The sequence below is a fragment of the Saccostrea echinata genome, unplaced genomic scaffold (genome assembly GCF_033153115.1).
Source record: "Saccostrea echinata isolate AGI-Se365-2 ecotype Australia unplaced genomic scaffold, CSIRO_AGI_Sech_v1 ptg000041l, whole genome shotgun sequence".
In the NCBI taxonomy this organism is placed as follows: domain Eukaryota; kingdom Metazoa; phylum Mollusca; class Bivalvia; order Ostreida; family Ostreidae; genus Saccostrea; species Saccostrea echinata.
Genome location: NW_026889790.1, coordinates 1,692,213 through 1,711,962, shown reverse-complemented (window position 1 = coordinate 1,711,962; position 19,750 = coordinate 1,692,213). Strand labels below are relative to the sequence as shown.

At 33.9% G+C, this 19,750-nt stretch overlaps 1 protein-coding gene across 1 annotated transcript in view; it reads right to left on the bottom strand.

Annotated features, from left to right (window-relative positions):
* The window catches only part of LOC133200720 (structural maintenance of chromosomes protein 2-like), a 26,950-nt gene extending 7,200 nt beyond the window's left edge, over positions 1 to 19,750 (bottom strand). Inside the window, exons 1-26 of the mRNA XM_061336498.1 lie at positions 19,507 to 19,750; positions 19,165 to 19,314; positions 15,983 to 16,144; positions 12,665 to 12,775; positions 12,387 to 12,524; positions 12,108 to 12,185; positions 11,750 to 11,962; positions 11,178 to 11,367; positions 10,839 to 10,893; positions 10,620 to 10,740; positions 10,405 to 10,523; positions 9,834 to 9,972; positions 9,238 to 9,384; positions 8,872 to 9,076; positions 8,573 to 8,708; positions 8,079 to 8,203; positions 7,773 to 7,966; positions 6,140 to 6,283; positions 4,904 to 5,098; positions 4,372 to 4,572; positions 3,985 to 4,110; positions 2,658 to 2,809; positions 1,963 to 2,110; positions 1,118 to 1,144; positions 1,054 to 1,085; position 958 (exon numbers count right to left, since the gene is read on the bottom strand). Of these exons, the coding sequence (XP_061192482.1) occupies position 958; positions 1,054 to 1,085; positions 1,118 to 1,144; positions 1,963 to 2,110; positions 2,658 to 2,809; positions 3,985 to 4,110; positions 4,372 to 4,572; positions 4,904 to 5,098; positions 6,140 to 6,283; positions 7,773 to 7,966; positions 8,079 to 8,203; positions 8,573 to 8,708; positions 8,872 to 9,076; positions 9,238 to 9,384; positions 9,834 to 9,972; positions 10,405 to 10,523; positions 10,620 to 10,740; positions 10,839 to 10,893; positions 11,178 to 11,367; positions 11,750 to 11,962; positions 12,108 to 12,185; positions 12,387 to 12,524; positions 12,665 to 12,775; positions 15,983 to 16,144; positions 19,165 to 19,314; positions 19,507 to 19,674 (3,477 nt within the window). The 5' untranslated portion in view covers positions 19,675 to 19,750. The remainder of the gene's footprint in view (positions 1 to 957; positions 959 to 1,053; positions 1,086 to 1,117; positions 1,145 to 1,962; positions 2,111 to 2,657; positions 2,810 to 3,984; positions 4,111 to 4,371; positions 4,573 to 4,903; positions 5,099 to 6,139; positions 6,284 to 7,772; positions 7,967 to 8,078; positions 8,204 to 8,572; positions 8,709 to 8,871; positions 9,077 to 9,237; positions 9,385 to 9,833; positions 9,973 to 10,404; positions 10,524 to 10,619; positions 10,741 to 10,838; positions 10,894 to 11,177; positions 11,368 to 11,749; positions 11,963 to 12,107; positions 12,186 to 12,386; positions 12,525 to 12,664; positions 12,776 to 15,982; positions 16,145 to 19,164; positions 19,315 to 19,506) is intronic.

The window sequence follows — 19,750 nt, the reverse complement described above, 5'->3', positions numbered from 1 at the left end:
GACTTATATGTAGTTACTTTAACTTGCTCCAAAAACTCTAACCTGCTCCAAAAACATTCTTTAGCTGAAATTGCTTGACTGGTACAATGAAACACACTAGAGGCATCCTCCATGCACCTCTGATTGATATAGGGCATAGAAGTACTTGAAAAAAAAATCTGCTCCAAAAACTTTAACCTGGGATGCCGACACCGACGATATTACATAAGCTCCGCCAACTTCGTTGAGGTGAGCTAAAAATGCAACAGACCAGAGCAGGATTTGAATTGGGGGCCCCTGAATCAACAGTCAGGTGCTCTACCAATTGAGCTATTTTGACAACGGCCATCAAACCTGCCTAACACGCCACATTCCTCCCTTCTTGAAAGTCCCCCCACCCAAGAACAATTGATATCAAGAGGTCAAATCATGAATAACTGATTGCAGAATTGTCCAGCTCTACTACGTTTAACTACAGAGAATGATCAAAGAAATCTATCTAGAGTTCAAAAGGTACAAATTTAGCAGTTAAAATTTAAGCAAACTACTATGAAATTGCTAAAATAAGAATTAGCATCCCGTCAAGGAGAAAATAAAGCTATATGGTATATACATACTCAAATGTTTAGTACATACATGTACAATATGACAGGAGCACCATGTTGCTAGGTTTAATACTCACAAAAGTTAACAAGCTCATGTAGTGAACATCAAGTTTACTACTAATAATTAACATATGCATTCATACATGTATTTGAGAAGATCCATTAAAAATTTTTCAGTCCCATGTATTAAATTTATTGGTAAATGTACTAATAATATAAATATCAAATGTCATTGATCTATATACATGTATTAAAATATATTCAAAGATTCCTGATGCTCAGAAACAATTCTTATGTTTTGGACTTGAACACAATTCTGGTGGTGCCATACACTTGTGATACGGGCGATTTCTTCGTCATTCCAGTCGGGTACGCTTGGCAGTCTGTTGTTTTTTCTTTACTGTTTGACTGTTTTCCTTGTCAGCTGTGCTGCTACCCCCCGCCCCTGTTCTACTGTGTTGTACATAACGTGTTACCGTGGAAACACCATCCACAAACTTTGTTTTATACAATACATTGGCATTGTTAAACATTCCATCCTTCAGAGAGACCACTATGAACTAAAACAAAAAATAATTTACATGTAATTACATGATTACCATACATGCATTACCTAATACAAATTGTTTTAGATACTGTCTCAAATTAAGGTAGTCCGATCCTCAGGTTCTGCAAATCAGCTTTTAAGTAATTGAAAATGCTCAAAAAAATGTCTCTGATTTCACATAAATACGTGGATTTACCCATGGAATTTCTTCAAAATTCATCATTATAGTTAATCATATGATATAGGGAAAATTATCATATTTCAAATATATTTTCAGGAAATGCGAATAAAAACACCAACTATGCATTTTCTAATCTAAAATTGATCAACAAATATAATTTAGGATAGAAAAATATAGGTATCCAGGCATTTGGAGAAAATTGCATCTTTTTTATGCTTATACAGTAGTTTAGTTCTTCTTTTAACTTCAATTGTTATATAATACATAGTGTAAAAAGCTTGTGCTATCATTGCTAGACATCACATATCACATCTGATTTCATTTCATGCTAATAAGCAGTGGTATCTAATGCTAGACTAAAGGAAATTTGATTTCTCTAAAAATGAATTCATTTTTTTTCTTTTATGGGGTACAAATGTCAACTTTTTACATGACCGTTTGTAAGACTTAAAAGAACCTTGAATCATTTTAAGATGCATAAAATGAAAATTGTTGCACGAAAAGATCTCAATTTCAAGCTTCATTTTGAGACTTTTTAAATAAAATAATAATTTTAAGAGTTATCCTTCCTGGCTGAGGATCACATATCCTTAAATGCAGAAATAGTAGGCAGTATTTCTCTAGAGTAACAGAAGTTGAACCCTCTTTACCTGTGAGTGCTTGAAGTGTGATTTGATCATTTGTCCAATATTCTGTGTGTGCGATATGTCTAAAGCAGCATCCACTTCATCCAGGATATAGAGAGGGGCAGGTTTAAAAAGCAGCATGGCAAGGATCAGTGACAGTGCTATCAGAGACCTACAAATATACAGAAATCCCAGTATAAATATTTTTTTTATCTTAAATGTATAATACAAACATACTGTAGGTTATGAAAGATTACATAGCTCTCCTTAACAAACACAAAACAAATATTTTAGTAATGTGCATTCCTAGATGCATCATACATGCAAATTTGGTCTGGGTAGAATTTTAGTTACTTCAGAATGGATTGACCCAGAAAATGTATGATCCAGCTTTGATAATTCCAAAAGTCTGGTATTGAGCATCCCTCGATGCATCATATATTCAAGTTTGTATCCGTAGATGTATTCCCCCCACAAGTTTAGTCACCACTGTACAATGTACACGGGGAAATTTTCATCTCCCATTTTATTTTGCTCTTTTAGCCCTCATAGTCAGTGTGCAATTTCAAAACTAGACAAATTCAAGAGATCATTATATGCCTTTTAAAACTTTACGTGGGCAAATTTAAAACAGGGTGAAATTTGCAAGTGTGAAAGGGTGAAAATAACAAGGGCCAAAAACAACCATGTATACAGTACTTTAAATATAGATGACTGACCTTTGACCCCCACTAAGCTCACTGAGTGACTCCTTCCACACATCACCAAACCCGACCCGGACCTCCAACCCATCCAAAGCAGACTGGCCTTCTGGGGGAGACAACTTCGCACGAGCCCCGGGAAGCAAGGTGGAGAATATTGAACTGAAGTCCTACAACAAAATGTTATCAGAACAAATTTTCAAAAAACATTGTTTTTTAATTCATTCCATTTGTTGATTGCACAAGTTTCATGGTGCTTACTTTCTTTTCAAATATTTCTTTAAATTTCAGCACTTTATCACTCATCTGACATGTCCATATGGAGGAATATAATTGTTAACCTGTTTTTTAATTCATTCCATTTGTTGATTGCACAAGTTTCTTGGTGCTTACTTTCTTTTCAAATATTTCTTTAAATTTCAGCACTTTATCACTCATCTGACATGTCCATATGGAGGAATATAATTGTTAACCTGTTCCCAACCCCAAGATTTTGAAGCAATACCAGACCTTGTTAATTTGTTCCCAGGCTTTAGTTAATGAATACCAGACCTTGTTAATTCCAAGGCTTCAGTATATGAAGGAATATCAGACCTTGTTAACTTGTTCCCAAACTTAAGTTACTGAAGGAATACCAGACCTTGGTAACCTGTTCCCAGGCTTTAGTACATGAAGGTATACCAGACCTTGTTAATTCCCAGGCTTTAGTTAATGAAGGAATATCAGACCTTGTTAATTCCCAGGCTTTAGTTACTGAATACCAGACCTTGATAACCTGTTTATGAAGGTATACCAGACCTTGTTAATTCCCAGGCTCTAGTTAATGAAGGAATACCAGACCTTGTCAATTCCCAGGCTTTAGTTACTGAATACCAGACCTTGATAACCTGTTCCCAAGCTTAAGTTTATGAAGGTATACCAGACCTTGTTAATTCCCAGGCTCTAGTTAATGAAGGAATACCAGACCTTGTTAATTCCCAGGCTTTAGTTACTGAATACCAGACCTTGATAACCTGTTCCCAAGCTTAAGTTTATGAAGGTATACCAGACCTTGTTAATTCCCAGGCTTTAGTATATGAAGGAATACCAGACCTTGTTAATTCCCAGGCTTTAGTTAATGAAGGAACACCAGACCTTGTTAACTTTCCCAGCCTTTAGTTACTGAATACCAGACCTTGTTAATTCCCAGGCTTTAGTTAATGAAGGAATACCAGACAATGTTAACCTGTTCCCAATCTAAGATTATGAAGGAATACCAGACCTTGTTAATTCCCAGGCTTTAGTATATGAAGGAATACCAGACCTTGTTAATTCCCAGGCTTTAGTATATGAAGGAATACCAGACCTTGTTAACCTGTTCCCAGGCTTTAGTTAATGCTTCATTCTTTTTCTGGTCCAGCTCCTCAATAACAGCAGCTATCTTAGCTTTGTCATTCAATACTATCTTCCTTTTCTTCATCAAGTCAGTGCACTGTAAAATAACAGAAAACAATTACTTATAATAGTGATTATTCTACAAGTCAATTTAAATAATGCTTCTCAATGTATCAATGCTTGTTTTGCTTTTGTACACATACTTGCATCATTTAATTTATCTCTATTGTTCAGATCCATACCAGAAGGAAACATTCATTTTAAAACTAAATGTTATCAAAATGTGCCAAGTTTTGAATTTTCATCAATGACAATAGTTTCTATGTTTCTTGCTATCAGTTGCTATATTACAAAGTACCTGTTCCTCGGCCTTTCCCAACATGTTCATGGCTCTCATGTTGACACTTTTTGACAGTTTATCTTTAGATTCCTGTAACTTTCCAATCCTTTTCTCTGCTACTTTTGGATCGTTTGCATGGAAGTCATATGCTGTGTTTGGTTGTCCGAAGTATTTCTTCTCATCAATGATCCAGTCATAGTTCTGTAGTAGACTTTCCACCTGCACACCAATAAAGACTTATATTTATATCCCTATACCAGTAAAACTGAAGATACATATTATATTCTCTGTGAAGGAAAAAAGGGGGATTAAGAGAGTTAAGAAGGCATATCTATCAGAAAAGTAAAATCAACCAATATGCAGAAGTAAAATTTAATATCAAAATTTGTAAAGTTCAGCAACAGACCAACTCCTCTGATATGGCCACATGTATTACAAATGTGATGTGCTTTCATTTTCATAATTTTAGAGGTCATTTGCAATACATCAGTCAAATTGCAAAAGAACAGTTAAGAATGTATCTTTTACATCAGAACCAAACAATACTGACCTCCCTGGCAGCTGACTTGGAATCATTCTGGAACTTGGAGATCTTGTGCTCGAGTTCCTGGATTTTTAACTGAGAGCTGTGTGTTTCCTTCTGCAAGTCTTTCTGTTCCCCGATCCTCTGGGAAATGTCCTTGTTACAGGCCTTCAGGAGATCCTTCTGTTTGTTTACAGCATCCTGTGCCTCTTTGACTTCAGCCTGCCAGTGAAGTCATGTATATATAAATAATTACTTCATTATATTCATAGGTATATACAATGAAATGATATTTAATCAATATCGATGCTATCTAGTGTTTATGTTGACTCAATGAATTGTGCTTTCGGATAGTAAAGATGATGTGCTTTAAAAATGCATACCATCTTTCAATGTACGTGGCATCAAATGTTTATAAAAGATGTGTGAAAGAGCTTTATATTAAAATAAAAAGAATGTAAAAAACCACCAGTTTACATAGTAAGGGAATTAAGAGCACTCATTCCATGAAGTGATCAATTTATTTATTCATGGAACACCATAAATCCAAGTTATGTGAATGTAACAATTGGATTCATAGTTATTGTGAATTTTGTGATGGATTTTCCACAACCATCTAATAGGGGGAAAACAACTGTTTCTCATTGTGACCGTTGAACATCTGTTTTAGTACTTAATGTTTTTTTTTTTTTTTGTTTTTTTTTTTAAATTAAATCAATAAGAATGATTTTGAATTGCTTTTCCCACAATCCATTTTAATTAAAACATTAAATCTTTGTGGCAAAATGTAAACATGAAATAGTCCAGCATGTTTTGCCTTCATTCATCAGATTGGACAACTCTATTCGATAGCCACCTCTGTGAATAATAGCCATACAAGGTAGATTCCTTGGACATGCACATCTCTCTTTTGTAGTAAGACTCATCCATTCTTTACATCTTTTTGAAAAAACAAAGGCTCAGAAACTAAGATGAGTTTTGCTTTATAGGGACTAGAAAATCACCAATATCAATGCAGTATTTTTCATAATTATAAACGATCTAACTACTGACACTATTCAAAGGGTGTCTGTTTTATTCAGTCTTTACTGAAAAATATCAAATTGTTGTAAAAATTTTTATAATTCCTCGTAGAAAAAGGGGTCGCTGATATGTTATGGGAGTTCTCCTTTGTTGACAAATATGCTGGTTTTGTGTTGCAATGTATACATGTACAACTCCCTTGAATTCTGGATTTACAGTTGCATTCCCATTACATGTTACCTTTGTAGCCTGAGATTTCTCACTGACTTCCTTGATCTGTTCTTCAAACTGAGCTATTGTCTCCTCCACTGTTTTAAGCTGGTCTTCATTTGTCTCTATCTCTTTCTTAAGTTCCTCGGCCTCTAACTTCAAACTGTCCGTTTCCTGTAAAAGTCACTCTTTAATCATTCTATTTCTTCACTTTCAGACTTCAAGACAGCAAATACACATACAGTCAAACCGCATGATCCCAAACCCCATGGGACCAGGATCAAACTTTGAGATATCAGAGAATTTGAGGTAACAAAGTTAAAAACATAAAGAAACATAGGTAATCAAAGATTACGAAGCTCACCTCGACGAAGGTTATCTATAAGTAAGGCAAATCTCACATCATATTTTTTCTAGTTAGTGTCATCCCAAGATCAATATCCATACAAGTTTGGTTTAAGAAGGACTTATAGTTACTTGGAAATAGACCTGCTCAAATAACTTTTAACCTGTTTACTAATCAAGAAAATTTTGGCCAGTTCCAACATTCAAAGCAAGTCTGGAAGTTTTCATCCTTAGATGCACCATCCATGCAAGTTTAATCATAACATGCCATAATATTATATAGCTACTCCAAAAACATTACCCTGGTCACTCATCTAGAAAATGTAGGTCAGATTCAGAATCCAAAACAAGTCTGAAAGTGTCCATCCTAGGATACATCATCCATGCAAATTTGATTAAAGTATGGCTAAAATTCACTCATCTAAAAAATCTAGGTCAGATCCAGCATCCAAAGCAAGTGTGGTAGTGTCCATCCCTAGATGCATCATCCATGCAAGTTTGGTCCAGGTGGGGCTTAAGGTTACTTGGGAATGGACCTGCTCCAAAAACTTTAACTTGGTCACTCATCTGGAAAATCTAGGTCAGATCCAGCATCCAAAGCAAGTGTTGTAGTGTCCATCCCTAGATGCATCATCCATGCAAGTTTGGTCCAGGTAGGGCTTAAGGTTACTTGGGAATGGACCTGCTCCAAAAACTTTAACTTGGTCACTCATCTGGAAAATCTAGGTCAGATCCAGCATCCAAAGCAAGTGTTGTAGTGTCCATCCCTAGATGCATCATCCATGCAAGTTTGGTCCAGGTAGGGCTTAAGGTTACTTGGGAATGGACCTGCTCCTAAAACTTTAACCTGGTCACTCATCTGGAAAATCTAGGTCAGATCCAGCATCCAAAGCAAGTGTTATAGTGTCCATCCCTAGATGCATCATCCATGCAAGTTTGGTCCAGGTAGGGCTTAAGGTTACTTGGGAATGGACCTGCTCCAAAAACTTTAACCTGGTCACTCATCTGGAAAATCTAGGTCAGATCCAGCATCCGAAGCAAGTGTGGTAGTGTCCATCCCTAGATGGATCATCCATGCAAGTTTGGTCCAGGTAGAGCTCATAGTTACTTGGGAATAGACTTGCCCCTAAAACTTTAACCAGGACGCCGACGCCAACACCGGGGGTATAGCATAAGCTCATCTCGACTTCGTCGAGGTGAGCTAAAAAGTAGTTGGGACTGCCAACTCACTTTGACATATCCCTGGTATTTGAGATATCAGTGTTAAAGATAACAAAGTTCAACAGTTTTTTAAGAGCAACTCTATGAAAACCTTTACCTGGTACTTTTCCTTCATTTTGCGGCTGGATTCCTCCATCTTTTTCTTGGCCTTGGTCACCTGACTCTCCGCTTCCTTCAGCTCCTTCTCCCTAACTGCTTTAGCATTCTTTATTTTATCTTCCAAATCCTTCGCTTTTTTAGACATTTTCTTTTGAGTTTCTTCAGCCTTCTTCAAAATTTCCTCTTGCTCATCTGCAAAAATAACCAGCCTTCTTTTCTTAAAACATACCACAAAATACATACATGTAAAACATTCAATTATAAATTAATCTGTTTTTGACTGTTCTTCAGACATTTTGCGTACCTATTGATTTTTTCAGAGTTTCTATTTCCTCCAGTTGTTGGTGATGTGAGCCTTGTTCAAGACGAGCTTTTACTAGTTCTGCTTCCTGGACTTTCAGGTCATATTGTTGCTTAAATTTAGTGTACCTTGAAATAAAAGCAGTACATCTAGACAACTATCTGGATGGAAAAAAAGGAAGGAAGGGTATTCAAAAAGCTGATTTATAAACACAGGATATAAATGACTCCTTAAACACACAAGATTCAGAATATGGACAGGTTTTTTTTTGCCTTGAACTCAGTGTGAAGATAAATGTGTAATTTATGCATACCAAGATTGTATTCACATGCTTAGTAGTACCTACATGTACTTTGTATTCAGGGCATGTGGTGCAAGCAAACATCGCTTTAACTTTTTGTTCTGTCATTTACAAGTATTCATCGTATGGGTACTATTACAGTACACTGTATCCAGTTTTATACAAGTACTGAATTCACTATGTAGATATAACTTACTTTTCTACAACATGTTTGAGTGAGTTGAGCTCTTTCTCCACCTGATGTAGTTTGTTTTGTTTCTCTTGAAGTCTTGACTCCACTTCAGTGAACTCCTGAAGTTTCTCTAGGATAGAGCTGGTCTGGGCTCGAGCACCTGTAAATGTCAAGGTACTCTAGTTTCATCAAGTTTTTATATACATGCATATAATACAGGAATAAATTACTTTGCTTTGAGAACATAATAATCATCTCTGCCCCATTTCAAATGTTACAAATCTTTCATTTCTAAGAGATGTTTAACTTCATTTTTCCTTCACCTCCTGTCACGGTTCCAGCTGGATCAAACGATTCTCCATCCATCGTCACACACTTTTTCATTATCTTCTCATCAAAGGCCACCTTTTTGGCACTGTTCATGTCTGAACACACAAATACTGACCCAAATACAAACTCCATTGCAGCCTTTAAATCTTTGTTATAATCAATCAAAGACAAAGCAGTGCTCACATTTTTCTTGCCAACCTATTAAAATAATTTTTCAAAATGCAATGTAAACGTACGACACAAATATACCCGGTACACAATATTATACTACAAAAAAATTCAAAATTTTCATAAATGCAAGTAGTTTACAAATTAAAATCTAAGAATTTTTAATGAATATCCTTAATGACTAGACAGACCAGATCTTCAGCTCTTCTGACTACATCAGGTGCTATGCTTCGTGATGAGATCTTGTTGAGGGGTATAATAGTGTACCTCCTCCTCAGTTCTCCCTTCTGAATCAGCTTCTTTCCAGTGACTTCTGTATCCACCACCACATTATATAACTACAATGTACAAGTAAAGTCTTGACAAAACTTGTTTTGAAAGAGGTTTGTGAAACAATATGCTTGCTGCTTATTAAATTCCCCCTTTATCTTTGACCTCTGTTCAATCATGAACAATGACCTTGACCAATTTCAAGTTTGAATCTCAGGTAGAGATGTTCAATTGCCAAAGTTATGCCAATACGTCTTTGAAAGTTTAGAGACAGATGAAGGTTAAGGGGATGCATATACAATGTACATGAAAGTAAGTGCACTTTAATTCATGTACTAAATTCAGGAGTTGAATTATGGCCCTGCTTTAACACAGTCATGCTCTATGATACTATAGACTACAGCTACAGTATACATGTACACTGTACCCAAGAATAGTCCTTACTTATCACAGTCTAATGCTCTGTGATGTTACAGATTATTGATATGTGTACATTGTACCAAAGGATAATCCTCACCTTTCCTCCAGCTGATACTTCTAAGCCTGTTGCCATTTTAACATCCTTGACCTTGATCAATTTGCATACCAGGCCATGAACTTTACTTCGGTCAAAATTTTTCTCAGGGTCTTTGTAATCAAACTGCAGCTGTGGAAATCTTGAAAAAATTATAAAAACACCTTTGTACATGTAAATACAGTTAAACACAGTTATAGCAAGCATGCTTATAATGAATTCATGCTTACAGCAAAGTGATTTTTATTCCCTGTAGTTACAAGGTGTTTTATGATCTTATCTGATATGATGAATTAAATTTTTTAACAAATGAAAAATGTTTGTCCATGGCACTTTAACACATTCTACTGTTTTGTACAGTACATATGAATTCACCATCCTTTTTTTTTTTAGTTTCTTAAACGTTATCAATTATACACAAGAATAATTTCCTCAATCTTTAGGCCTTATAAGAGTCCAAACATTAATAACATTTTACCTTTCCACATTTTAACCTTATTTTAAACAACAAAACATGTAGCAGAGTAAATTAAAGAATAAGACAATGCAAGTCTGTAATGAATCTGTTAATTACCTGGCCTCTAGTGTTTCCAGTTGTACCTGCAGTTTATGTACTTCCTGGGACAGTGTTCTACGTTCAGCAGCTAGCTCCTCATCTCTGCCTTCCTTAAAACCCAGCTTACTCATCTCAGCCTACATTAAAATTATTATGCCAAAAGTATTAAATCTTGTCATTTTCCATCTTAATGAAGAAACATGCATCAGTGTCCAGATGCCTGACTAAAGTACCTCTAAAGCCTTCATATTTTTCTGTATGTCATCATAAGCACTCTTGTCCTTCTGGTAACCTTGCTCTGTTTTCTTTAGATCTGACTGTTTCTTTTTTATTTCCTGCTGGGCATGTTTCAGTCTATTAATGAGAAATATAAAAAAAATATAAAATAAATTCATTTCTTAACCTTTTCTGTGGAAACTGGATACTGAGAGAGGATTTTTTTTGTCTGTTACCTCATCTGAGCTTGTTTAGTTTCTGTTTCTGCTACACTGATTTCATTTTTAGCAGCTGGAAAAAAAAAAATCAAATATCAGTCATTATAAGATTTCATCAACATGAATTCATTTGTTTATATTTGAAATTTCATCTTGTCCTAAATCTATATTCTGATTAATAATTTTATATATATATATATATATATATATATATATATATATATATATATATATATATATATATATATACATACGATCAATTGACCATCAGTTTTGAAGATGATCAATGTTAGATACTAAAGATTAATGTGTCTCAACAACACACAATTATACATGATCCCATTGATCATAACTTACTCATAAGCTGGTCATTGAGAGAGGCGGCCTCCCCATCTGTGTTACTGGACAGTCCAGCACTGACTGCCTGGTAATGTTTCTGAGCGGAGTCGTGAGTTTCCTGGTCTACCTTACTCTGGGACTGAAGGCGTTCTAACTCTTCCCCCACTTTACCCATGTCCTTCTCCTTGCTGGCCAGGGCTTTCTTATCCTACAACATAAAACAATGTCCTTATCCTACAACATAAAACAATGTCCTTAGTTCATTTGTCTAGAAACATCCTGTATTTTGACGATAATTCACAGATTTCTAAAGAATATTTAAATTTCTTTTTTTTTTTTTTTTTTTGGAAACTTAAAAAAAAAATCCAACAAAATGAATACTTATTTCTATGCATTCAAAATCTACATTTTAAATGACTAAAATATTTTAAAGTAGTGTGATATCTTGTGTTTTTCATGAAGGACTTTAATTTGTGGATCTCATGAAAGCAATAAAAAAATTAAACCCCAGGAAAATAAGTGATTTCACAGTATGTTTTTCACTAGTGTACATAAATTATAACATTCCTAACAATGTGGCAAAAACCTACATCTTGGATGTTTTTGGCGAGTTCCTTTTTCTTTTTGTTTTCTGCTTTTAGTCCCTCCTTTTTGACATCCACAGCACTCTGAGCCAGGGCTTCTACTTTCTGTTTGTCTGCCAGAGTGGCCTCTAATTTCTTCATGACACTCCCTGACTCCTGGTCTCTTTTATTCTCTAGTTCTCTGATTACTCCATCCAGCTCTTTCACTTTCTCATCAATCTGTTATGAATACAATATTCTCTCATGTACTTCAACATCCACTGAAGGTCATACATATTAAAAAGAATCTGCTCAATAAATAGAAATTTGAAATGTTCCTAATTTGAATTTGAGATCAGAGCAGTACAGTTTCCAAAAAACCCACCTCTTTCATTCGAGCGTTCAGTTTTTTTATATGTTCTTGCATTTCTAGTAGTTCTTCAGCACTCTTCTTTTTCTTTTCCTACAATAAAAAAATCAAAGTTAATCTATACTGATTTTGATTTGTTTAAAAAAAATGGCTAATGAAAACACTTGGAATTTTTTAGATACAAAAACCACACAGTTACATGAGATTATTTCCAGTACAGCTAAAATTCCAATGCAAGCAAACTTTTTATTCTATTTATTGAACCAGTTCAGTTTATTTCTTTGTCAGTCATACCTCTGCACAAACAAACTGGTAAGCAATGTATAGCTTGTTTAGATGCTCCAGTTCTCGGATGATTTTCTGATATTCCAGATATGAAGATCTTTCTTCTCTTAACTTTGACAGTGTCGGCATTATGTCTTCTTTCAAAACCTATTTATAAATGCAATTTCCTAGAGCTAGAAACATGATTTTAAATTGGCTAATCTACATTTTAATGAATTATGAATCCAAGCGACTGCATGTACATTTCTAAATAAGAGTAGTAAATAAAAATAAATGGTGTACTGTACCATGTCAATTTCTCGAAGTTTTGCATCTTTCTTTTCAATAGTTTTTTGTGCTGCTTCTTTCTTACTTTCATAAAGTCGTGTGCCAGCTGCTTCCTCAATCATTGATAATATCTTAAAGTAAAAAATATTTCAATTAAAACTGTGATTTCAAAAAATAACAATATGGATACATATGTACATTTATAGTGTATTTAAACAATAAAATGCCTTCTTTGATTGTTAGTATGGGAATTAATGTTGCAGCTGTTGCAGAAAAAATGCATAACCCACGTAAGCGAGAGGGCCTTACTAAGGACAAAATTTGAAACATTTCCTTGAAAGCTAAGTTAGTGCATCACAACAAGTGTTGAAGGACAGACAGATGGATCATAAAGCTAATGGAGTCTTGCTCTAACAGTAAAGTTCATCTGTATAAAATTTCGAAATGTTACCTTAAACACCGTTTGAGTTACTGTTATGGTGTCGCAACGAAAGTGCCATGCATATATATTCAAACAAGTACAAAGAGATAGACAAAGTGATATAACCCCAAAATCTATGGGTGTCTTGTACTTATAATAAAGTAGTAGTACATGTACTTACATGTACATACAAAATTTGAAAATATTTCATTAAAAACTGTTTGAGTTATCCCGTCAAAACACAAGTACTGATGGACAAACAGATGGAGAATGTGCTTCCTTAACATATTCATGCAGGGTCCTTATTATAAGGAATTAATTTAATAGTTACCCAATTTTATATGTGGCAATAACCTGGGTAGCTATTAAATTCATTCTTCAAATAAAATTTTACTTCAGTAGAATTTATTGTTAATACTCCTATTTGTCAATCTTGTCTAAATAATGTAACAAATCAAATCGTGCATTTTCTTCCCCTCTCTATCTAACCGATTTTCTTTTTCACATCCTGTACATCCATGGAGTCCAGAGATGATTTTTGGGGGGAGGGGATTCAGTTCATATTAAGGAGGGGCATTGAGATTCATTATACGAAGGTCTATGGAGATTCAAGAGCTAAGACAAGGCCAGGTTTTCCAAAAATTAACATTCTTGTCCTATTTTGTAAGTGTTTATGAAAAAAGATCTGAAAGATAACCAAAATAATATAGATCTACCAACTACTCCCATTATTCCCCAAGTGTATCATTGTAAACAAAACAAAAAAAAGATGATTTCTTCTTAATCCCATAGACAGGACTCAGGGTTTGAAATTCACTATATACAACTTTCAAAATGCAAGTTAGAATTCCCAAATTGCGAGTTAAAAATTAGGTAACTCGCAAAAACTTGCGAGTTGATTTTTTTCCTTGGGAAAAATCAGTCCCTTCTTGGTTATAGTTTTTATTTCGGTTATGTACTTTATTTTCCCCTTCTTTAAATATCAGTATGGCTAGTTTTTTTTTTAATGGCAGTTGGAAGAGGGTGCTGAAAACAAATGAACAGCACCAACAATGATGATCATCAAGGACCAACCTAGGGGGCGACTGAGGCGAAATAGTCGCTTTTGAGCGCCAAACTTCGCCGTAATTTATCACGAAAGAGAAGTTTAAGTCGCCTTAACATTTGCAACCCCTTTATTGAAAATCATAAAAAATCTATTAAGAAACGTGGTAGTATCGTCACTAATTTAATTAATCTGGTTTTATTACTGCTGAAATAAGGGAAACAGCAGGACACTTGCACCTGCTTTGCTACTAATGACCAATGCATCGAATACTCTGTCGGAACTCCTCTAGATTTTATGCTTCCGTGTATGAAAAAGTCCACTGTTACAAGACGCAAAACAGCTGGACAGCTATCGATGTCATGCCAAAGATGTTGGAGATGATTTTAGATCTTTTTATTGTCAAATGATTAATACATGCTGTGAATACAGACATATTTTTACTGTTAAATTGTGGAGTTATTAACTGTCTAAGAAATTACACGTCTGAGAAACATAAGTAGTTCAATCGGCATGCAGTTGTGCATCAAAACTTTTTTTTTTTAGAAAAAGAATTTAATATTGAAAACAAATTTTGAAGAGAAAATAACAAAATTATGACTATGCCAAGAGCCTGAAAATCTAACCCTGGGAGGAGAGAAAAACGTATGAATCACTTAAAAGTTTTAATTGTGCATACTCTGCAAGAAATGAAAAAAAAAGTTTGATAAACAAGTTTATCAATTAGAAACTTTTACATTGTCATTCTTTTATATATTTTGCTAGATATAAATTTATATACCTTGTAATCACAGGTACTTGGGTCTCAGTTTATAAATATGCATGTACCTTATTGATATGTAAAAAACTTTTTTTACATATCAATAAGGTACATACATATTTATAAACCAAGACGCAAGTACCTGTGATTTATTTAAGTAATAAACAATGAAATTTTTTTTTTTTTTTTTTTTTTTTTTTTAAAAAGTTGAATAATGATCAATGTGCGCCACGTGCCCCAAGAAGTCTCCCTAGAATTCAAAACTTCTCCCTACATTTCTCTGAGGGAGAAGTGAAGTCTCCCTAAATTTTGGGTCTAGGTTGGTCCCTGATCATGTGTTTCATTTGAAATCTTAAAAAATAATAGGGATGGGAAAAGGGTTAAATATAACCCTCGGAAAAAAAAAAAAAAAAAAAGGCCAGTTGTGAATGACTTATTTGTGAAACTGTATTATAAAATTTGTAAGGACTTTGTCACTTTATAATAATAGACGTATAAATAAAGTACCATATGTTTAATTCCTCATATTGCAGTTAAATTATCAAGATAAAGTGAGAATAAAACCATGCATTGAAACTGTAGCAAAATTAAATAATACGACAGAACACAATGTTTTTGATTTAAATCAATAATTTAAATAAAAGTCACACTGTAGTTGTATTTTGTGTATTACACGGTAGTTACTCTTCCCTTAAGTTACATGTATTTAATTTTAATTTTAAAAAGGCTTTTATGTGAAAATTGCGAGTAGCCTTATACAATTGCGAGTTCACTTTCTTGGTACTTGCAATTATTTGCGAGTTGTAATTTTAGGGAGTTTCTAACCCTGTCAGGTTTTACTGGTTTTATTATTTAAGTGCCAAAAAATAAACCTGAGTTCATGGAAATGATTGTCCTGTGTATCTTTCATTGATGACTATTAAAAAGGCATTAGTTTAACAGATTGGTCATTGCAATGAATTAAAGCAAGCTGCTTGAGTGTGTTAACACTGTCATATTTTATAGCAATTTCAACACTGGAAATCAGAGGCTTTATCAACTTTAAAAAGAATTCAAATGTGGCTTTGCCTCAGAAAATTATATGAAGTTACATGTATGCCTCATTTTAATACCTCTGGAGGCTTCATGTTGAGGACTTTTGTGATCCTTCCTTGCATGATGAGAAAGTGTGGGTTGTTGACATTGAGCTGGACAGACCTAAACAGATCCTGCACTCTGGTGTTGTTGGCATTACTGCCATTAATCAAGTATTTATTTCTTCCTCCTATTACAACCTATATCAAAAACAAAGAAATATTTATGAAATTACAAGAATTCTATCTCCATGTAATAGTCTGATTTATATTGTGTCACTTGTCAAATTTTTTCACATTACATATGGCTTTGATGACATTCATTTCAAAAAATTTAAAATAGTAAGAGTAGCCAGACTTACTTCTTTCTGCACTCACATAATTGAGGGGAAAAAAGATTCAAAGTTGGGAAAATATGGCTGATTTTTGGATTGGGAATGAGTCCGGTAACCGGACCCAAAAACAAACCAGGAAAACCCCTGGTCACCCTAACACCTTCACGGTTCTGAATTTTGAGCTTTTACCATCACTTGTTTATAATTCCAGGGATTTATCAGTACCTTCTCAGGTGCCGAAATTCGGCCCCATTCCCAATCGAAAATGAGTTAATTTTTTCCCAATTTGGCAGTATTTTTTCCCAATTGGTGAACAATGCTTTTATATTTATTTATCTTGGAAGAACACAAAGTAAAATTGTCAGATTGTCTGTAATTTTCATCTATTTAACTCATTTAGCAAAGTTTCAGTCATAACACGTTTAAAAACACTGTAAAAACATCGCCAACTTTTAATCCGAATTTCCTCCGTTTTTCTGAAAATGGTGATATTGTGTAATAATATAGATTTATTAAGTTATTTCAACCTACTCAATTGATGTACGAGTGAATGGTAAGGACTGTAGGCATTATTTCAAATAGAAAAATATATTTTCAATGCATTAATACATATTAAAGGTGCTTAGACACAGATTTGAAGTTAATATTTTCTCAAATTTTCTGTATAATATCACGACTTATATATTGCAATAGCATTTCACACGAAAATATAATTAAAAACTTATTTTATCTGGAAATTATTGGAACTACGAATTCCTGGACGCGTTTGATTAACACATCCTTGCACTTTCACAAATTTTATCTTTATCCTTAACATTTAAGAAAAGAAGCGATTTTGTTGTGTATTAATGAAAAAAATTACATCTATAATCAAGAAAATTCAGAGTAGAAATGTGCGAAAGCAAACCCCATCACTAATATCGTCAACCCGTGCTCAGTGTTATGTACAGAGTTTAACAAATTAAATACACCCGTGAAATGTAAACTGTTTTTGTAAACAGGGTTGGTCAGGAAATACCAGTGGTGGTAATTACCAGTGGTAAATACCGGTATTTCCCGTCCTGGGAAATACTACAAATTTTGTCTTAACTGGGAAATATTGGGAAATACAAAGTTAAAGATTTTTATTTCTTTAATTCATTCAATCTTATACAAAATTCAAAAATAAAAATTATTAACATAAAAACAGAGGATGAGTAATATTGAATATGTCTCAAATTGCAATTTAACATATTCAGAATGTATCACTACTCCAGGTCCCATACCCATAAGCATTCCGAAACATTTCCCTGGCTGTGTGAAACTTAAGTTTTCCAAGTCAATTTTCTTTTCAGTTTTGTAAAATTATTAAGTTTATTAATTTATAAATCCAAGAACAAAACAAACTCATTTCAATCCTTCTATAAACACTGGAGTTATTACAATAAATCATGTTGTTTTAACAAATTGCTCTGGGCAGTTTTGTGCTCCTGTTTTGAGAGATAATTACCTCGAGTAGAACTGAAAGGCTTCTTCTTAGGTTTGATATTACATTATTATCCATTTCTGTACTGTATCTGTTTGTATCATATTGTACATGTACAGACTGATAAGCTCCAAAGCTTAAAGTAACAATAATGAAGAAAGAAAGATATTTATACCATACTCTACAATTAAGAATTTTCTTAGATCCTTTTTTACTTACTTAAAAAACCCAATTGGGATCTTTGGGTTAATTTCATGGACCTTTATAGACTACAGCTGACTAAAGCATCAAACAAATGACACTCAAATGACTGGTATATATATACTGTTTTATAATTATACAAATGAATTACTTGGAAATTTTTTTAAATCAGGGACAGTGATACCAGGTAGATATCTTAGCCAATAAGATGTCAATATGAATGAAATATGTAGCTATTTCTTATTTCCCAGTATTTCCCGGGAAATACCAGTAATTCCCGGTAATTACCAGTATTTCCCACTGTCCTGGGAAATATGAGTATTTCCCAGTTTTTTGCCAACCCTGTTTGTAAACAGGCACGAGCTCTGTTATTGTTAATGTTTACGATTCACCGGGTTTGTTCAATTATTAAAGTTTGCACACACCACTGAGCACGGACTGACAATACTGTGACTGGGTTTTGCTTTCGAACATTTCTACTCTGAATTTTCTGGATTATAGTTTTAATATTTTTCATTAATATACAACAAAATTACCACTTTTCTTAAGTATTAAGAATAAAATTAAAATTTGTGAAAGTGCAAGGATGTGTCAATCAAACGCGTTCAGAAATTTGAAGTTTCAATAACTACGAGATGAAATAAGATTTTTATTATATTTTAGTATGAAATGCTATAGCAACATATAAGTCATGAAATTATACAGAAAATTTGAGAAAATATTAAGTTCAAATCGGTGTCCAAGCACCTTTAAAAGAGGACTTTGAGAAAATGTGTACTTAGTATAATTTTTTGCAGGAGGTTTATAATCTCCAGAAACAGATTCTGTAATGACCTAAATTGGAATCTCATGCACACATGTACTATTCTAAGTTGTACAAACACTTTATACTCATTGAAGTCAATTTAACTTTTATTAGTTTATTATTCATAATTGCATGATCTATAAATTAGTTGGATCATATTTAATTGTCTGTTTGATTGCCCAAATTAGAGTTCATGCTGAAGTGTTAAATGAATTACACCTGAATACATGATTTAAGCAACATTTTTAATTTTTCCCAATTTCAACAAATAGCCGATAATTTTTTCCCAATTCCCCAAAAATGGCGTTTCTCAAAAAATAGGCTGATAAATCCCTGTATTCTCTAAAATACAATTTACAATATATAATATCATGTATATATAATGAAGGTGTTTATGATGATGATTTCAACAGACCTGTCGTGTAATGGTGATTTCATCATACTGTTCATAACCTAGAGGACTTTGTTTCTTGTCCGCATTGTCAAATGTGATGCTGACAGTTGCCTTTGTGACACCCGCCTGTCCATTTTTGTACACAAGCTCTTGGAGATTTGTTGCCCTGACCTGTATGATATTAAAAATAAATTCTACAATAATAATCTCAATTAGGTGGGGGAGGGGGGGGTACCTGTTCAAGATTTGTTCTTTTATTTTACTAATACACACAATTTCCAATATTAACAGTTGATTATCTATATCTGATAAAGATATTTTAAAGAAGAACAACTAATCAAAACACAAGTCATCCCTACTTACATGTGACAAGTTCGTGATTCCCAAAAGAAAACAAATGGAATCCAAAATGTTGGATTTCCCACTTCCATTCAACCCTGTTATTGCATTGAAAAGTGGATCGAATCCAATTATCTCCGTTCTCTGTGCATATGACTTAAAGCCATCAATAACCATAGATTTTATATACATTGTTGACAGTTATCACCACGAAAATATTACATGGCGCTCACTGAAGTTTGGCTTAAATATGGCGCGCGTGAATACG